The sequence below is a fragment of the Oncorhynchus mykiss genome, chromosome 24 (assembly GCF_057628025.1).
Source record: "Oncorhynchus mykiss isolate SJ-2025 chromosome 24, ASM5762802v1, whole genome shotgun sequence".
Taxonomy (NCBI): Eukaryota; Metazoa; Chordata; class Actinopteri; order Salmoniformes; family Salmonidae; genus Oncorhynchus; species Oncorhynchus mykiss.
Window position 1 is genome coordinate 35,057,501 of NC_143045.1, and position 21,290 is coordinate 35,078,790.

The window sequence follows — 21,290 nt, forward strand, 5'->3', positions numbered from 1 at the left end:
GGGCTTCAGTGCAGTCAATTAAGAGCACAACCACAGGGAAAGATTTATTGGAGGAGGTTAATAAGTGTGTGGCAAAGCTGGGACTGAGTTGTGAAACGTTATCCAGTGGGACCACTGATGGGTCCCCAAACTTGACAGGAAAAAACACTGGCCTTTTGAAAAGGAAACAAGATCAAGTAGCTGAGCTGAACCCAGATCAGACAATTATTTTCCTGCATTGCATTATTCATCAGGAGGTGCTCTGTAAATGTGTTCTGGAAATGAGTCATGTTATGGATACATCAACTAAAGTGGTATATTTCATAAGAGCAAAATGTTTAAACCACAGACAGCTTGTCTCACTGTTGGAAGAGACAGAGTCGGGTCATGTAGATCTCCCTTACCACACAGACAGTTTGTCTCACTGTTGGAAGAGACAGAGTAGGGTCATGTAGATCTCCCCTACCACACAGACAGTTTGTCTCACTGTTGGAAGAGACAGAGTCGGGTCATGCAGATCTCCCCTACCACACAGACAGCTTGTCTCACTGTTGGAAGAGACAGAGTCGGGTCATGTAGATCTCCCCTACCACACAGACAGTTTGTCTCACTGTTGGAAGAGACAGAGTCGGGTCATGCAGATCTCCCCTACCACACAGACAGCTTGTCTCACTGTTGGAAGAGACAGAGTCGGGTCATGCAGATCTCCCCTACCACACAGACAGCTTGTCTCACTGTTGGAAGAGACAGAGTCGGGTCATGCAGATCTCCCCTACCACACAGACAGTTTGTCTCACTGTTGGAAGAGACAGAGTCGGGTCATGCAGATCTCCCCTACCACAAAGACAGTTTGTCTCACTGTTGGAAGAGACAGAGTCGGGTCATGTAGATCTCCCCTACCAGAACAAAAGTGAGATGGCTGAGTTTGTGGAAGGTGCTTAAAAGGGTGTGGGACCTGAAGTCTGAGATTAGATGTAAATTAGATGTAAACCTCATATCTGAGGCTGTTATATAAACAGCGTTATGGTAATGTGGCCGCACCGTCTCCCATGAGCCCCACAAAATTGCACCAAACGGACCAGTTCGTAGCTGGATTCTTCACCCATCTTTTATACCTTCTCCGGAACATAAACGTTGTTCGGACCTCAAGTTCTGTGAGGTGGAAGAAATTCCTTTGTTCTCTATGAAAATTCACTCTGTCTCTATACTGTGGCCATGAGGAGATCATCTCCTCCAGGAATTTATGACCTCTCTCTGACCACAGCAGCCTGTGTGTAGGAGACAGGGAGAGGGGGATGGGGCTTTGCTGTACCCAAAGAGGGCAACGTCATGACACCAGCTGGAGAAGTATACATCACTGCTGCGTACTTTGAACGGTGAGTTTTCTCGACGTTTTGAGGATTTCAAAGTTTTGGAAAAATGACATGATGTTGGTTTCCTCTCCTTTAACCTTCAATGTGGATAACACTTCTACTGACCTGCAACTTGAGTTTATCGATCTTCAATCTGGTGCAGTGATTGGAGAACTATTCAAAACACTGTCACTGACGAGGTTCTATGCATCTCTCGATGAACAAAACATTTCGAAGATTAGGAGTCATGCTCAGAAGATGTTTGTACAGTTTGGGTCAAACTGTGTACTGTATTAGAACAGACATTTTCAGTGATGAAATATAACAAGTCAAGTCACAGATCATCTCTTACTGACTCTCAGCAATCCTGCGCATAGCGACATCAGAAACTATACCTGACTTTACTGCTCTAGTCAATGCCCATCAGAGACTTCACTCCTCACACTGATTGAGTAGTTTAAATGTAATGTTGAGCTCTCTCTCTTTCTTGTGTTTTTGTACAACCCGTTAACAAGAGTTCTGTCCGTGGTGTTGAATGCACAGTGTAGATTTTCCTCTGTGTAGTTCATTGCATGTTTCATAATGAAAATACCTCCCAAAAGGAGAACATGGATGTGGTTTATCTCTGTGCATGTTAAAAAAGTAAAATAAGTAGCCTATCTGGACGTGATTTACAGTAGATATATCTGTCAATACAGTCATATGATGTATCATCCTGTAATATGATTCCGGCCCGCGATGGCAAAAAATATATTCTAATGTGGCCATCCATGGAAATAGAGAGAAAGGGCAGGTGGTCAGGATAGGAGATGGAGATGAGGAGGTGTTCTTTTCAGACTACTCCTCAATGGGTCCAGATCCGACAGCCAGTCAGGCAGAGGGGTCAAAGTTCACGGTGAGGGAACAGTCAAGGTTCCTGAATGAGACAATAGGGGAAAAGGTTCATTATGAAGCCTTTTTTTGCGATACGGGAAGGTTTATAAGATCCGTACAACACGCTAGGAAAAATGAGGGGCATGGCGTCCTCTCACCCAGGAAATGGTTTAGGTTGAGGAAGTGATTCACAACAGTGTGTAAGGGTCAACCTTCAGACACTGTTTAGATTAATATTTTTTTTCTGGCCCTGGGACTTTTTTGAGCTTTGCTATTGGTCTCTTTCTTTGCTGGCTTTTTCTCCCACTTCTTATGGAGACTCTACAGGTAGGCTCGCTTAACTTCTTATGGGCATGACGATAGCGTCCCACCTGGCCAACATCCGGTGAAATTGCAGAGCGCAAAATCCAAACTACAGAATTATAAATATTTAACTTTCGTTAAATCACAAGTGTAATACTATCAAAATAAAGCTTAACTTCTTGATGATCCAGCCGCTGTGTCAGATTTTTAAAAGGCTTTACGGCAAAAGCACACCATGTGATTATCTGAGGACAGCACCCTGCATACAAAAGCATGAAAAACATATTTCAACCAGGCAGGTGCGCCACAAAAGTCAGAAATAGTGATATAATAAATGCCTTACCTTGGATGATCTTCTTCTGTTGGCACTCCAAAAGGTCCCAGTTACATCACAAATGGTCCTTTAGTTTGATAATGTCCTTCTTTATATCCATAAAAACTCAGTTTAGCTGGCGCGCTTCAGTCAATAATCCACCCAGTTTCCCTCCATCAAAATGCATACAAAATGAATCCCAAACGTTACTAATAAACTTTTCCAAACATGTCCAACAACATTTATAATCAAACCTTAGGTACCCTAATACGCAAATAAACGATCAAATTTAAGACGGAAAATCGTTATTGTCTTTACCGGAGAAAAACACCAAAGAACGCTGTCTTTTCCACACGCTTGGAAACACGACAGTCAAAATGGGAGCCACCTAGAAAAACTACAATTTCTGGCTCATTTTTCCAAAAACCAGCATGAAACTCTTTCTAAAGACTGTTGACATCTAGTGGAAGCCCTAGGAACTGCAATCTGGGAGGATTTCGCCTTATAATAAAAGTGACAGCCATTAAAAACAGTGGGGGTGGGGGGGGGGGGTGGTTTGTCCTCGGGGTTTCGCCTGCCATATCAGTTCTGTTATACTGTTATAATTTTAACTACTCTAGGGTAGGGGGCAAAATTGGGAATTTTGGATGAAAAGCGTGCCCAAATTAAACTGCCTGCTACTCTGCCATAAAAGCTAGAATATGCATATAATTAGTTGATTTGGATAGATAACACTCTGAAGTTTCCAAAACTGTTTGAATGATGTCTGTGAGTATAACAGAAGTCATATGGCAGGCAAAAACATGAGACAAAAATCCAACCAGGAAGTGGGAAATCTGAGGTTTGTGGTTGTTCGACTCTTGCCCAATCGAATACACAGTGTCTATAGGGTCATGTTGCACTTCCTAAGGCTTCCACTGGATGTCAACAGTCTTTAGAACCTTGTTTGAGGCTTCTACTGTAAAGGAGGGACCCATAAGGGCTTTTTGAGTCAGTGGTCTGGCAGAGAGCCACAGGCTCGTGACGCTCATTCACGTGAGAGGTAGCTCTCGTTCCATTGCTTTTCTACAGACAAAGGAGTTCTCCGGTTGGAACATTATTGAAGATTTATGTTAAAAACATCCTAAAGATTGATTCTATACTTCGTTTGACATGTTTCTACGGACTGTAACGGAACTTTTTGACATTTCGTCTGCTCCTAGTGAACGCGCTTCGTGACTTTGGATTTGTTTACAAAACACGCTAACAAAAGTAGCTATTTGGACATAAATTATGAACATTATCGAGCAAAAACATTTATTGTGGAACTGGGATTCCTGGGAGTGTATTCTGAGGAAGATCATCAAAGGTAAGTGAATATTTATAATGCCATTTCTGACTAATGTTGACTCCAACATGGCGGATATCAATTTGGCTTGATTTGCCGTACTCACATTATTGCATGGTTTGCTTTTTCCGTAAAGTTTCTTTTAAATCTGACACAGCGGTTGCATTAAGGAGAAGTATATTTTGTATCGTTTATCAATGTTTATTATGAGTATTTCTGTAAATTTATGTGGCTCTCTGCAAAATCACCAGATGTTTTGGAACTACTGAACATAACGCGCCAATGTAAACTCAGATTTTTGGATATAAATATGAACTTTACCGAACAAAACATACATGTATTGTGTAACATGAAGTCCTGTGAGTGTCAGCTGATGAAGATCATCAAAGGTTAGTGATTAATTTTATCTATATTTCTGCTTTTTGTGACTCCTCTCTTTGGCTGGAAAAATGGCTATGTTTTTCTGTGACTTGGCTCTGACCTAACAATCGTTTGGTTTGCTTTCGTTGTAAAGCCTTTTTGAAATCGGACACTGTGGCTGGATTTACAACAAGTGTATCTTTAATATGGTGTATGTTTGAGGAATTTTAATTATGGGATTTCTGTTGTTTTGAATTTGGCGCCCTGCACTTTCACTGGCTGTTGACAAGTGGGACGCTACCCTAGAGAGGTTAACAGTTTTAGAAACTTTAGAGTGTTTTCTATCCAAATCTACCAATTATATGCATATCCTAGCTTCTGGGCCTGAGTAACAGGCAGTTTACTACCCAAGAGAGGTTCATATAAATGGCGCCAGAGAGGAAAAGAGGAATCTGTTGGGTGAGTACATGAAACAAAACAAACTACAAGTGGTGTTTCTGCAGGAGACGCATAGTGATGTGGTGAATGAAGTCGATTGGGGGCTCTGGTGGAAAGGGGGAAAGTGTGCTGAGCCATGGAGCAAATGTTAGTGCAGGGGTGGCAGTCTTTTTTGCACTGGGTCTGGCTGTTAAAATGTGCCCCTCAAATGGGAGGCTAGGGGACTAGATTGCTTGTAGTAAAAGCAGAACTGAACAACAGGGGTTTTATGTATGCACCTAACACAGGGAGAGAGAGAGGGGGCTTTTGTTTGGCTGTCTTAGACAGGAACTCTCACAGGTAGAACCTGAGGAGACGCTGGTGGTCAGCAGGGATTGGAACTGTACGATGGATTTTATGAAAGACAGAAATGGGGAGGAGCCTCATTCAGGCTCAGTGGGGGTGTTAAGGGACATCAATCAGTTTGACCAAGTGGATGTTTGGAGAACTAGACATTCCAACACAAGACAGTATACATCGGTGAAGGAGCACCACGTAACCATGGCTCGGCTGTCTATTTCACCAGGGCCTCGCCATGCATCCTATTGGAAGTTTAATGTAAAGATCTTAGAAGATGCCACTTTTGCTCAGGTGTCCAGACTTTTTGGGAAAGTTGGGGGCAGAAAAGAGAGGAGTATTATTTTCTGAGTCAATAGTGGGATGTGGGAAAAGTGAAAATGTTTTTTTTCTCTCAACACAGCTCTCTCATCCTCAGAGGCTAGGAGAGTATTTGGGGGAACTCAAGCGTAGTATCAGTGAGGTGAAGGTAGAGATTGAGCTGGTGGGGCAAGGAAATGTAGTCCTCCAGGCTAATTTAGCCTAGGGACATGGGCAGTTTTTTCCAGGTTAAAGCATAGGGAGCACTTGTAAGAGCTAGGTTCTCCATCCTCAAGAAGATGGAAGCTCCCAGGTCCTCCTTCTTTGGTTTGGAAAGACAGAGTGGTGAAGCCAAGGGTATGCAATGTCTACGGCTGTCTGATGGGCGGGTGACCTCTGTGGTGGGGGAGATGCAGCTGTCTGATGGGCGGATGACCTCTGTGGTGGGGGAGATGTGGACTGTGGAGTTTTATAGGGCAGATATGGAGTTGTATAGGGCAGAACTGTGTGATCCTATGTGTGCTCAGGTTTTGTTTGCAGAACTCCCTAAGCTCTCTCTGGAACAGAGGGATGAAATGGACATTCCGCTGTTGTCCCATGAACTGGCAGAGGCCGGAACCCAGATGTCCCCCAGCCTTGCACCGGGGGTCGATGGACTCCCAGTGGAGTTTAATAAAAACAATTCTGGGGAATAATTGGACTGGACTTATTTTGCATGTTGCGTGAATGCGTCAGGGTAGGAGAGTTGCCGATGAGCTGTCGTCGGGCGGCTCTGACTCTCCATCCCAAAAACCGGTACTTGTGTGAACTTAAGAACTGGAGGCCTGTGGCATTGGTCTGTGCAGACTACAAGCTATTTGCCAAGGTCCTCGCTAACATACTGAAGTCCCATCTGGACTCGATAGTACATGAGGACCAAACATATTCTGTACCGGGATGCTCAATCACGGGCAACTTGTTCTTAGTCAGGGACGTGTTCGATTAGAGTTTCTAATGTGAACTTTAGACTGGTCTCTTTAGACCAAGAGAAGACTTTTGATAGAGTGGACCATGAGAACCTGTTTAATGCAATTCATGTCTCTGTTGGAACGTCTATGTGAGAGGTTAGGGGTGGAGTTTACTGTTGGGATGTTTGTAATGGTGTACAAGGAAAAGGCCAAATGTGTGTTGTTGAATTTTCTGTTTGCTCAGGCAAAGTTGGCTATTTAGCTAACAAGGAGGAACAGGGTCAAAGGTGGAGGGATAACAGACCCGTTACTATTATCTAATGCGATGGTCTCTGCACCTTATAGTGGCTTGCAAAGGTATTCGCCCCCTTGGCATTTTCCCCATTTTGTTGCCTTACAACCTGGAATTAAAATAGATTTGGGGGGGGTGTTGTATCATTTGATTTACACAACATCCCTACCACTTTGAAGATGCAAAATATTTTTTATAGTGAAACAAATAAGAAATCAGACAAAAACAGAAAACTTGGGGATAACTCTCTCCCCCCCCCCCCCCCCCCCCCCAAGTCAATACTTTGTAGAGACACTTTTTGCAGTAATTACAGCTGCAAGACTCTTGGGACATGTCTCTGTAAGCTTGGCACATCGAGCCACTGGGATTGTTGCCCATTCTTCAAGGCAGAACTGCTCCATCCCCTTCAAGTTGGATGGGTTCCGCTGGTGTACAACAATCTTTAAGTCATACAACAGATTCTCAATTGGATTGAGGTCAGGGCTTTAACTAGGCCATCCCAAGACATTTAATGTTTCCCCATAAAGCACTCAAGTGTTGCTTTAGCAGTATGCTTAAGGTCATTGTCCTGCTGGAAGTTGAACCTCTGTCCCAGTCTCAAATCTCTGGAAGACTGAAACAGGTTTCCCTCAAGAATTTCCCTGTACTTAGCGTCATTCCATCATTCCTTCAGTTCTGACCAGTTTCCCAGTCCCTGCTGATTAAAAACATCCCACTGCATGATGCTGCCACCACCATGCTTCAATGTGGGGATGATATTCTCGGGGTGATGAGAAGTTTTGGGTTTGCACCAGACATAGCGTTTTCCTTGATGGCCAAATCTGGTCTGATCTGACCAGAGTATCTTCTTCCATATGTTTGGGGAGCCTCCCACATGCCTTTTGGTAGAACACCAGACACTTTTACTTATTGTTCTTTCTGGCCATTCTTCCGTAAAGCCCAGCTCTGTGGCGTGTACGGCTTAAAGTGGTCCTATGGACAGATACTCCCATCTCCGCTGTGGAGCTTTGCAGCACCTTCAGGGTTATCTCTGGTCTCTTTGTTGCCTCTCTGATTAATGCCCTCCTTGCCTGGTCTGTGAATTTTGGTAGGCGGCCCTCTCTTGGCAGGTTTGTTAGGGTGCCATATTCTTTAATTTTTGGATTTAATGGTGCTCCGTGGGATGTTCAAAATTTGGGATATTTTTTTATAACCCAACCCTGAACTTTATCCCTGACCTGTTTGGAGAGCTCCTTGGTCTTCATGATACCACTTGCTTGGTGGTGCCCCTTGCTTAGTGGTGTTGCAGACTCTGGGGCCTTTCAGAACAGGTGTATATATACTGAGATCATGTGACAGATCATGTGACACTTACATTGCACACAGGTGGACTTTATTCAACTAATGATGTGACTTCTGAAGGTAACTGGATGCACCAGATCTTATTCAGGGGCTTCATAGCAAAGGGGGTGAATACATATGCACACACCACTTTTCTGTTTTTTGGAGGGGGGGATTTTTCTAATTTCACTTCACCAATTTGGACTATTTTGTGTATGTCCATTACGTGAAATCCAAATCCATTCAAATTACAAGTGCAACAAGATAGGAAAAACGCCAAGGGGGATGAATACTTTCGCAAGGCACTCTAGGTTGGAATTTAAGTTCTATAGATTTATAACAAGTGTGTAGATGTTTCAGGAGATATGGAATGCTGGGTGGGCTGTCTGTACAGCTGTAGAAGATGGGTTGGATATACAGCTGTGGAAGATGGGTTGGATGTACAGCTGTGGAAGATGGGTTGGATGTACAGCTGTGGAAGATGGGTTGGATATACAGCTGTGGAAGATGGGTTGGATATACGGCTGTGGAAGATGGGTTGGATATACGGCTGTGGAAGATGGGTTGGATGTACAGCTGTGGAAGATGGGTTGGATATACGGCTGTGGAAGATGGGTTGGATGTACAGCTGTGGAAGATGGGTTGGATGTACAGCTGTGGAAGATGGGTTGGATATACAGCTGTGGAAGATGGGTTGGATATACAGCTGTGGAAGATGGGTTGGATATACGGCTGTGGAAGATGGGTTGGATATACAGCTGTGGAAGATGGGTTGGATATACGGCTGTGGAAGATGGGTTGGATATACGGCTGTGGAAGATGGGTTGGATGTACAGCTGTGGAAGATGGGTTGGATATACGGCTGTGGAAGATGGGTTGGATGTACAGCTGTGGAAGATGGGTTGGATGTACAGCTGTGGAAGATGGGTTGGATGTACAGCTGTGGAAGATGGGTTGGATATACAGCTGTGGAAGACGGGTTGGATATACGGCTGTGGAAGATGGGTTGGATATACGGCTGTGGAAGATGGGTTGGATGTACAGCTGTGGAAGATGGGTTGGATATACGGCTGTGGAAGATGGGTTGGATATACGGCTGTGGAAGATGGGTTGGATGTACAGCTGTGGAAGATGGGTTGGATATACAGCTGTGGAAGATGGGTTGGATGTACAGCTGTGGAAGATGGGTTGGATGTACAGCTGTGGAAGATGGGTTGGATATACAGCTGTGGGAGATGGGTTGGATGTACAGCTGTGGAAGATGGGTTGGATGTACGGCTGTGGAAGATGGGTTGGATGTACAGCTGTGGAAGATGGGTTGGATATACGGCTGTGGAAGATGGGTTGGATATACGGCTGTGGAAGATGGGTTGGATGTACAGCTGTGGAAGATGGGTTGGATATACGGCTGTGGAAGATGGGTTGGATGTACAGCTGTGGAAGATGGGTTGGATGTACGGCTGTGGAAGATGGGTTGGATGTACAGCTGTGGAAGATGGGTTGGATATACGGCTGTGGAAGATGGGTTGGATATACAGCTGTGGAAGATGGGTTGGATGTACAGCTGTGGAAGATGGGTTGGATATACGGCTGTGGAAGATGGGTTGGATGTACAGCTGTGGAAGATGGGTTGGATATACGGCTGTGGAAGATGGGTTGGATGTACAGCTGTGGAAGATGGGTTGGATGTACGGCTGTGGAAGATGGGTTGGATGTACAGCTGTGGAAGATGGGTTGGATGTACAGCTGTGGAAGATGGGTTGGATATACGGCTGTGGAAGATGGGTTGGATATACGGCTGTGGAAGATGGGTTGGATATACGGCTGTGGAAGTGGGGAGGTTTTGGTTATTGTGATGTGTGGTTTGTTTTGTATCAGGGGTAAAGGGCAAGGTGAGTAGGCAGTACAGGGGATATTTGTTTTTTTAAATTAGGGTTTTAATGAAATGAGGATGTATCATTAAAGAAAACCTAAAAATCTCTCTCTCACCCTCTCCCTGTCTCTCCCTCTAGGAGGAGTGTAGACAGCTGTCCAGTATGCTGGACAGTGAGGTGTCCTCTCTGCTGTGTGTCCCTGTGGTTAGCAGAGCAACTGGCCAGGTAGTTGCACTAGCCTGCGCCTTCAACAAGCAGGGAGGACAACGGTGAGACACGCGCACATGCACACACACACACACACACACACACACACACACACACACACACACACACACACACAGTGAGGAGAATGCATTCTAATAGACCTCTGGGTTCAAGAGATAACAGAACAGCTCCAGTGGCAGAGGACCAATGAGAGGTCGGCACCCTTAGGTGTGTGTTTGTACCAGACGATGCCCCATTAATCAATATGTTTGAGTGTTTCTCCACAGCCCTTACAACAGGAGTTTCAAACCTGCCCTGGAGACACACTGCCAACACACACACACGTATGCCAAGCCAACACGCCAACTGGCCAACTCAGCAGACACAAAGACATTCTCAAGGGGCTCTCTCACACACACACACACACACACACACACACACACACACACACACACACACACACACACACACACACACACACACACACACACACACACACACACACACACACACACACACACACACACACACACACACACACACACACACACACAGAGTGTAACAGAGAGGGAGGTGAAGTATTGCTAAGGACAGCAGTAATCCCAGTAAGCTCTCTGCTGACGTTTTGGCTCTAGACTCTGAAAACATTTATCTTCCTGCTTCTGTCATATCTCTTCTCTCTCACTTCCTCCTCATCTGCTTTTCCCCTTCCTCTGTTCCTGCCTCTTCCAGTCTGTTCCTGCCTCTTCCAGTCTGTTCCTTCCTCTTCCAGTCTGATCCTGCCTCTTCCAGTCTGTTCCTGCCTCTTCCAGTCTGATCCTGCCTCTTCCAGTCTGTTCCTGCCTCTTCCAGTCTGTTCCTGCCTCTTCCAGTCTGCTTTTCCCTTCCTCTGTTCCTGCCTCTTCCAGTCTGTTCCTGCCTCTTCCAGTCTGTTCCTGCCTCTTCCTGTCTGTTCCTGCCTCTTCCAGTCTGTTCCTGCCTCTTCCTGTCTGTTCCTGCCTCTTCCAGTCTGTTCCTGCCTCTTCCAGTCTGTTCCTGCCTCTTCCCGTCTATTCCTGCCTCTTCCAGTCTGTTCCTGCCTCTTCCAGTCTGTTCCTGCCTCTTCCAGTCTGTTCCTGCCTCTTCCAGTCTGTTCCTGCCTCTTCCAGTCTGTTCCTGCCTCTTCCAGTCTGTTCCTGCCTCTTCCTGTCTGTTCCTGCCTCTTCCAGTCTGTTCCTGCCTCTTCCTGTCTGTTCCTGCCTCTTCCTGTCTGTTCCTGCCTCTTCCAGTCTGTTCCTGCCTCTTCCAGTCTGTTCCTGCCTCTTCCTGTCTGTTCCTGCCTCTTCCAGTCTGTTCCTGCCTCTTCCAGTCTGCTTTTCCCCTTCATCTGTTCCCACCTCTTCCCGTCTGTTCCCGCCTCTTCCCGTCTGTTCCCGCCTCTTCCCGTCTGTTCCCGCCTCTTCCCATCTGTTCCCGCCTCTTCCCGTCTGTTCCCGCCTCTTCCCATCTGTTCCCGCCTCTTCCCGTCTGTTCCTGCCTCTTCCTGTCTGTTCCTGCCTCTTCCAGTCTGCTTTTCCCCTTCCTCTGTTCCTGCCTCTTCCAGTCTGCTTTCCCCTTCCTCTGTTCCTGCCTCTTCCAGTCTGTTCCTGCCTCTTCCAGTCTGTTCCTGCCTCTTCCAGTCTGCTTTTCCCCTTCCTCTGTTCCTGCCTCTTCCTGTCTGTTCCTGCCTCTTCCTGTCTGTTCCTGCCTCTTCCTGTCTGTTCCTGCCTCTTCCTGTCTGTTCCTGCCTCTTCCAGTCTGCTTTTCCCCTTCCTCTGTTCCTGCCTCTTCCAGTCTGCTTTTCCCTACCTCTGTTCCTGCCTCTTCCAGTCTGTTCCTGCCTCTTCCAGTCTGTTCCTGCCTCTTCCAGTCTGTTCCTGCCTCTTCCAGTCTGTTCCTGCCTCTTCCTGTCTGTTCCTGCCTCTTCCAGTCTGTTCCTGCCTCTTCCAGTCTGTTCCTGCCTCTTCCTGTCTGTTCCTGCCTCTTCCTGTCTGTTCCTGCCTCTTCCAGTCTGTTCCTGCCTCTTCCAGTCTGTTCCTGCCTCTTCCTGTCTGTTCCTGCCTCTTCCAGTCTGTTCCTGCCTCTTCCAGTCTGCTTTTCCCCTTCATCTGTTCCCACCTCTTCCCGTCTGTTCCCGCCTCTTCCCGTCTGTTCCCGCCTCTTCCCGTCTGTTCCCGCCTCTTCCCATCTGTTCCCGCCTCTTCCCGTCTGTTCCCGCCTCTTCCCATCTGTTCCCGCCTCTTCCCGTCTGTTCCTGCCTCTTCCTGTCTGTTCCTGCCTCTTCCAGTCTGCTTTTCCCCTTCCTCTGTTCCTGCCTCTTCCAGTCTGCTTTCCCCTTCCTCTGTTCCTGCCTCTTCCAGTCTGTTCCTGCCTCTTCCATTCTGTTCCTGCCTCTTCCAGTCTGCTTTTCCCCTTCCTCTGTTCCTGCCTCTTCCTGTCTGTTCCTGCCTCTTCCTGTCTGTTCCTGCCTCTTCCTGTCTGTTCCTGCCTCTTCCTGTCTGTTCCTGCCTCTTCCAGTCTGCTTTTCCCCTTCCTCTGTTCCTGCCTCTTCCCGTCTGTTCCCGCCTCTTCCCGCCACTTCCCGTCTGTTCCTGCCACTTCCCGTCTGTTCCTGCCTCTTCCCGTCTGTTCCTGCCTCTTCCCGTCTGTTCCTGCCTCTTCCCGTCTGTTCCTGCCTCTTCCTGTCTGTTCCTGCCTCTTCCTGTCTGTTCCTGCCTCTCTTTCTCTGTTAGTTATACATTTCTAATCATATTATAGTGGCTGGAGATTAAAGCCACTCATCTCTTCGTTTCAAAGAGTTATTACCCCTCAACACACACACACACACACACACACACACACACACACACACACACACACACACACACACACACACACACACACACACACGTGACAGGATCTTGGCTAGAATCTGAGAGGAAGACATCCCATAGTATCCTCAGTGGGGGCTAATGATAGGGCTGAATGCAGTCTCCATAGTAACACTGACAGACTGGATATGTAGGGGATTATTAGTGAACTGTGTAGCAGATGAGTTTATCCTCTTATTTCTGCTATTTCCAGTATAACTTACTCCTTTTTCCTATCCTTCTTTCCCATTATCCCTCTCGTTATCCTTCTTTCCCATTATCCCTCTCGTTATCCTTCTTTCCCATTATCCCTCTCGTTATCCTTCTTTCCCATTATCCCTCTCGTTATCCTTCTTTCCCATTATCCCTCTCGTTATCCTTCTTTCCCATTATCCCTCTCGTTATCCTTCTTTCCCATTATCCCTCTCGTTATCCTTCTTTCCCATTATCCCTCTCGTTATCCTTCTTTCCCATTATCCCTCTCGTTATCCTTCTTTCCCATTATCCCTCTCGTTATCCTTCTTTCCCATTATCCCTCTCGTTATCCTTATTTCCAATCATCCCTCTATTTCGTCTCTCATCATCCCTCTCTCATCCTCCCTCTCATCATCCCTCTCTCTCATCATCCCTCTCTCATCCTCCCTCTCTCCCATTATCCCTCTCTCTCATCATCCCTCTCATCATCCTTCTCTGTCATCCTCCCTCTCATCATCCCTCTCTCATCATCCTTCTCTTTCATCCTCCCTCATCATCCTTCTCTGTCATCATCCCTCTCTCATCATCCTTCTCTTTCATCCTCCCTCTCATCATCCTTCTCTGTCATCTTCCCTCTCATCATCCCTCTTTCTCATCCCTCTCTCATCTGTATCTTCCTCTGATTCCTCTCATCATCCCTCTCTCATCATCCTTCTCTGTCATCATCCCTCTCCCATCATCTGTATCTTCCTCTGATTCCTCTCATCATTCCTCTCTCATCATCTGTATCTTCCTCTGATTCCTCTCATCCTCCCTCTCATCATCCTTCTCTGTCATCCTCCCTCTCATCATCCCTCTTTCTCATCCCTCTCTCATCTGTATCTTCCTCTGATTCCTCTCATCATCCCTCTCTCATCATCCTTCTCTGTCATCATCCCTCTCTCATCATCTGTATCTTCCTCTGATTCCTCTCATCATTCCTCTCTCATCATCTGTATCTTCCTCTGATTCCTCTCATCCTCCCTCTCTCTCATCCCTCTCTCTAATCATCCCACTCTCTCATCATCCCTCTCTCATCATCTGTATCTTCCTCTGATTCCTCTCTCCCACCTGCCTCCCATCCCTGGATGGTGTTGGTGTTGTAGGCCGGGGCTAATCTAAAGACCTGATGTCCCAGGTCTGAATCCGTCCCTGGTTAGTAGGAGAGAATGGAGACAGTACAAATCCAACAGCACTATTTATCATGAATTTAACCTTTAATTCAGAGTCCATTTTTCCACCTCCCTCCCTCCCTCCATCCCTCCCTCCCTCCGTCCCTCCCTCCCTCCCTCTGTCCCTCCATCCCTCCATCCCTCCCTCCCTCCGTCCCTCCCTCCCTCTGTCCCTCCATCCCTCCCCCCTCCATCCCTCTGTCCCCCCCTCCATCCCTCCCTCCCTCTGTCCCCCCCTCCATCCCCCCCCCCTCCATTCCTCTGTCCCCCCCTCCATCCCTCCCTCCCTCTGTCCCCCCCTCCATCCCTCCCTCCCTCTGTCCACCCCTCCATCCCTCCCCCCCTCCCTCTGTCCACCCCTCCATCCCTCCCTCCCTCCCTCCCTCCGTCCCTCCATCCCTCTGTCCCCCCTCCCTCCATCCCTCCCCCCTCCATCCCTCTGTCCCTCCATCCCTCCCTCTGTCCCTCCATCCATCTTTCACCTCAGTTGTCAGTCAACAGCCCCCACTCTACTCCACTTTCCTCTAAATATCTCTATCAATCACACTTGTCCCTTTCCACCTCTATTACACTCTCTCCATCTGTCTCTCATTCCACCCAGTCCCTCTCTCATCCCCTTCCCGGTTCTATCCTCCTATCACATACCGTTTGTTCTGCCAGACAGATATCTGATGCTTCCAGGCTTAGCGGAATCTGCATTCCAGATAGCCTACTGATTCTTTGTGCCAACAAGCCAATCAGGGTCTAGCGCCAGCCTACTGTCCGAAACAGCCCAGACTCAGAGGTTGAGTTTCTCTAGAGTGGTGATTGAGGGATGAGGGAATCGTTTTTCCTGATTATGTGACCTGACCTGAAAAAGAAATCCTTCAAAATTAAGTCCTCTAGTCTAGAATGACCACAGTTTTTCCCTAGTATTGTCGTTCTGCTGGTCTCTCCTCTATAGTGATCAGAGTGGTGAGGTGTTGCCATCTGCAGGCAGAGTTGTGTAACTGATGTTATTGTAACAGCTGAGGCATTTAGTCTATCCCTCTGGCCTGTTTAAACACATATTATTCTATTGATCAGTCAACTTTTCTCCACTTTGGAATTCAATGTTTCATTTTTGATACAAATGTGTTCTCTCTGTGTAGACACACAGAGGCGGATGAACATGCGATCCAGCACTGCTTCTGTTACACCTCCACTGTCCTCACCTCCACACTGGCCTTCCAGAAAGAACAGAAACTCAAAGTGGAGTGTCAGGCACTGTTACAGGTGGCCAAGAATCTCTTCACACATCTGGGTGAGTTACCGTCCCTTCTCTGCACTTCTTCCCTCTCCTCTCCTCTCCATCTCCTCTTCATCTCCTCTCCTCTTCCTCTTCCTCTCCATCTCTTCTCCATCTCTGTTCTTTTCTCTATTTTCTTCTCTCTTCTCTACTATTTTATTCGCTTCTCTCGTCTCCTCTGGTCTCCTCCTTTTCTCTTCACTCCTCCGGCTCAGATCGAATCCCTACAGACTGATAATACAACCCTACTTGTGGTAGATCAGCCTGTTGATTCATCCATCCCCACCCTGTGTGTGCTCTCTCCCCCCCCCCCCCCTCTCTCTCTCTCTCTCTCTCTGTAGATGATGTGTCTGTGCTGTTGCAAGAGATTATAGTTGAGGCCAGGAACCTCAGTGATGCAGAGATGTGAGTTCTTGATGTAACACAACCTACACCAGCTAACATGCTTTCCAGAATAACTCATGTGGAGGAAAATAGAATAGAATACTTATTCTCTCTCTCTGTCTATAGTTGTTCTGTGTTCCTACTGGATCAAGTTAGCCATGAGCTGGTTGCCAAGGTGTTTGATGGGGGTGTGGTCAGTGATGATGAGGTAGAACACATGTATAGAACTTCTCTGTTTGACAATTACAAAGATTACAATGATGATGATGCCGATGACGACGAAGAGGAAGATTCTAAAGATAGTCTGTGTGTGCAGAAGGAGTTCCGTATCCCTGCGGACCAAGGCATAGCGGGTCACGTAGCTATGACTGGGCAGATCCTGAACATTAAGGATGCGTACTCCCACCCTCTGTTCTACCGAGGAGTGGACGACAGCACCGGGTTTAGAACACGGAACATCCTCTGCTTCCCCATCAAGGACGAGAACAACGGTGAGAACTAAACTAACACTACTGGTGTTAACAACTAAACTAACACTACTGGTGTTAACAACTAAACTAACACTACTGGTGTTAACATCTAAACTAACACTACTGGTGTTAACAACTAAACTAACACTACTGGTGTTAACTAAACTAACACTACTGGTGTTAACATCTAAACTAACACTACTGGAGTAAACAACTAAACTAACACTACTGGTGTTAACATCTAAACTAGCACTACTGGTGTTAACAACTAAACTAACACTACTGGTGTTAACAACTAAACTAACACTACTGGTGTTAACATCTAAACTAACACTACTGGTGTTAACAACTAAACTAACACTACTGGTGTTAACAACTAAACTAACACTACTGGTGTTAACAACTCAACTAACACTACTGGTGTTAACAACTAAACTAACAATCTTGGTGTTAACAACTAAACTAACACTACTGGTGTTAACATCTAAACTAACAATCTTGGTGTTAACAACTAAACTAACACACTAACACCTATGCTGCTCCATTTCTCATCCCCCTCTTTCAATTCAAGGGGCTTTATTGGCATGGGAAACATGTGTTAACATTGCCAAAGGAAGTGAGGTAGATAATATATAAAGTTAAATAAACAATAAAAATGAACAGTAAACATTACACTCAGAAAAAAGACATTACAAATGCAATATTATGTATATATACGGTGTTGTAACGATGTACAAATGGTTAAGGGTACACAAGGGAAATAAATAAATGTAAATATGGATTAAATACATGTATTTACAATTGTGTTTGTTCTTCACTGGTTGACATTTTCTTGTGGCAACAGGTCACAAATCTTTCTCGCTCTGTCTCTCTCTCATTTCTCCCTCTCTCTCTCACTCTCTCTCACTCTCTCTCTCTCTCTTTCAGAGGTGATTGGGGTGGCTGAGTTGGTCAATAAGACTAATGGACCGTGGTTTAACCGATTCGATGAGGACCTGGCCACTGCTTTCTCCATCTACTGTGGAATCAGCATCGCACACGTGAGTCAGACACACTACCCAAAGCTACACAAGAACCGCTGATCTCTGACATTCTAGTTATGCGGAAGTCACACAGAGTGTTTTAAACAGTAGGATAAGAGACTGCTGGTTAGTGCCCTATTGATGTGGTGTAGATTTAGTTGTGGTCAGACTTGGTTGACTGACTGGTCTCTCCTGTATGTTAATGTGGTTGACTGACTGGTCTCTCCTGTATGTTAATGTGGTTGACTGACTGGTCTCTCCTGTATAATAATGTGGTTGACTGACTGGTCTCTCCTGTATAATAATGTGGTTGACTGACTGGTTTCTCCTGTATAATAATGTGGTTGACTGACTGGTCTCTCCTGTATAATAATGTGGTTGACTGACTGGTCTCTCCTGTATAATAGTGTGGTTGACTGACTGGTCTCTCCTGTATGTTAATGTGGTTGACTGACTGGTCTCTCCTGTATAATAGTGTGGTTGACTGACTGGTCTCTCCTGTATGTTAGTGTGGTTGACTGACTGGTCTCTCCTGTATGTTAGTGTGGTTGACTGACTGCTCTCCTGTATGTTAATGTGGTTGACTGACTGGTCTCTCCTGTATGTTAATGTGGTTGACTGACTGGTCTCTCCTGTATGTTAGTGTGGTTGACTGACTGGTCTCTCCTGTATAATAATGTGGTTGACTGACTGGTCTCTCCTGTATGTTAATGTGGTTGACTGACTGGTCTCTCCTGTATAATAATGTGGTTGACTGACTGGTCTCTCCTGTATGTTAATGTGGTTGACTGACTGGTCTCTCCTGTATAATAATGTGGTTGACTGACTGGTCTCTCCTGTATAATAATGTGGTTGACTGACTGGTTTCTCCTGTATAATAATGTGGTTGACTGACTGGTCTCTCCTGTATAATAATGTGGTTGACTGACTGGTCTCTCCTGTATAATAATGTGGTTGACTGACTGGTCTCTCCTGTATAATAGTGTGGTTGACTGACTGGTCTCTCCTGTATGTTAATGTGGTTGACTGACTGGTCTCTCCTGTATAATAGTGTGGTTGACTGACTGGTCTCTCCTGTATGTTAGTGTGGTTGACTGACTGGTCTCTCCTGTATGTTAGTGTGGTTGACTGACTGCTCTCCTGTATGTTAATGTGGTTGACTGACTGGTCTCTCCAGTATGTTAATGTGGTTGACTGACTGGTCTCTCCTGTATGTTAGTGTGGTTGACTGACTGGTCTCTCCTGTATAATAATGTGGTTGACTGACTGGTCTCTCCTGTATGTTAATGTGGTTGACTGACTGGTCTCTCCTGTATAATAATGTGGTTGACTGACTGGTCTCTCCTGTATGTTAATGTGGTTGACTGACTGGTCTCTCCTGTATGTTAATGTGGTTGACTGACTGGTCTCTCCTGTATGTTAATGTGGTTGACTGACTGGTCTCTCCTGTATGTTAATGTGGTTGACTGACTGGTCTCTCCTGTATAATAATGTGGTTGACTGACTGGTCTCTCCTGTATGTTAGTGTGGTTGACTGACTGGTCTCTCCTGTATAATAATGTGGTTGACTGACTGGTCTCTCCTGTATAATAATGTGGTTGGCTGACTGGTCTCTCCTGTATAATAATGTGGTTGACGGACTGGTCTCTCCTGTATAATAATGTGGTTGACTGACTGGTCTCTCCTGTATAATAATGTGGTTGACTGACTGGTCTCTCCTGTATAATAATGTGGTTGACTGACTGGCCTCTCCTGTATAATAATGTGGTTGACTGACTGGTCTCTACTGTATAATTGTGTGGTTGACTGACTGGTCTCTCCTGCGTGTTCAGTCTCTTCTGTATAAGAAGGTCCATGAGGCTCAGTTCAGATCCCACCTGGCCAACGAGATGATGATGTACCACATGAAGGTAAAACACACACACACTACCCCCCCCCCCCCCCCACCCCAACACACACACAGACATCAAGTGCAGCAGTAATGTGTGTGCGTGTGCGTGTAGGTTTCAGAGCAGGAAGTGGCCCAGCTGTTGGAAACTGGGCTGGAGCCAGTGGATGAGATTCATCCCTTATTCGCTGAATTCACCTACACACCCCGCTCACTACCTGACGACAACACACCCATGGTAAGACAAGCAGACAGAGAAAGAGTGTGTAAGTACGTGGAGAATTCTCTAGGGGAGGGCAGCTCATAATAATGGCTGAAACAGATCGATTGAATGGCATCAAACCAAAGCCTGTCCTCCCCATTTAAGGTGACACCAGCCTCCTGTGGTGTGTGTCCATGCAAATCCACAGAGATGTATAGTAGCCATAGAGAGGTATCCATAGAGATGTATCCATAGACAGGTATAGTATCCATAGAGATGTATAGTATCCATAGAGATGTATCATCCATAGAGATGTATAGTATCCATAGAGATGTATCATCCATAGAGATGTATAGTATCCATATAGATGTACAGTATCCATAGAGATGTATCATCCATAGATGTATAGTATCCATAGAGAGGTACAATATCCATAGAGATGTGTAGTATCCATAGAGATGTATCCATAGAGATGTATCCATAGAGAGGTACAATATCCATAGAGATGTGTAGTATCCATAGAGATGTATAGTATCCATAGAGATGTATAGTATCCATAGAGATGTAAAGTATCCATAGAGAGGTATAGTATCCATAGAGATGTATAGTATCCACAGAGAGGTATCCATAGAGAGGTATAGTATCCATAGAGAGGTATAGTATCCATAGAGAGGTATCCATAGAGAGGTATAGTATCCATAGAGATGTATAGTATCCATAGAGATGTATAGTATCCATAGAGATGTATAGTATCCATAGAGATGCATAGTATCCATAGAGATGTATAGTATCCATAGAGATGTATCATCCATAGAGATGTATAGTATCCATAGAGATGTATAGTATCCATAGAGAGGTATAATATCCATAGAGATGTATAGTATCCATAGAGAGGTATAATATCCATAGAGATGTATAGTATCCATAGAGATGTATAGTATCCATAGAGATGTAAAGTATCCATAGAGAGGTATAGTATCCATAGAGATGTATAGTATCCACAGAGAGGTATCCATAGAGAGGTATAGTATCCATAGGGAGGTATAGTATCCATAGAGAGGTATCCATAGAGAGGTATAGTATCCATAGAGATGTATAGTATCCATAGAGATGTATAGTATCCATAGAGATGTATAGTATCCATAGAGATGTATAGTATCCATAGAGATGTATAGTATCCATAGAGATGTATAGTATCCATAGAGAGGTATAATATCCATAGAGATGTATAGTATCCATAGAGATGTATAGTTTCCATAGAGATGTATAGTATCCATAGAGAGGTAAAGTATAGTATCCATAGAGAGGTATAATATCCATAGAGATGTATAGTATCCATAGAGATGTATAGTATCTATAGAGAGGTATAATATCCATAGAGATGTATAGTATCCATAGAGATGTATAGTATCCATAGAGAGGTATAATATCCATAGAGATGTATAGTATCCATAGAGATGTATAGTTTCCATAGAGATGTATAGTATCCATAGAGATGTATAGTATCCATAGAGATGTATAGTATCCATAGATATGTATAGTATCCATAGATATGTATAGTAT

The 21,290-nt window shown here is 45.4% G+C and overlaps 1 protein-coding gene across 3 annotated transcripts in view; it reads left to right on the top strand.

Moving 5' to 3' along the window:
- The window catches only part of pde2a (phosphodiesterase 2A), a 284,813-nt gene that overhangs the window by 230,508 nt on the left and 33,015 nt on the right, over positions 1 to 21,290 (top strand). For all 3 annotated transcript variants that reach the window (XM_090218907.1, XM_090218908.1, XM_090218906.1), the window contains exons 13-20: positions 10,153 to 10,283; positions 15,625 to 15,776; positions 16,103 to 16,166; positions 16,272 to 16,353; positions 16,462 to 16,636; positions 17,543 to 17,655; positions 19,470 to 19,547; positions 19,641 to 19,763. In XM_090218907.1, coding sequence (XP_090075033.1) covers positions 10,153 to 10,283; positions 15,625 to 15,776; positions 16,103 to 16,166; positions 16,272 to 16,353; positions 16,462 to 16,636; positions 17,543 to 17,655; positions 19,470 to 19,547; positions 19,641 to 19,763 — 918 coding nt within the window. The remainder of the gene's footprint in view (positions 1 to 10,152; positions 10,284 to 15,624; positions 15,777 to 16,102; positions 16,167 to 16,271; positions 16,354 to 16,461; positions 16,637 to 17,542; positions 17,656 to 19,469; positions 19,548 to 19,640; positions 19,764 to 21,290) is intronic.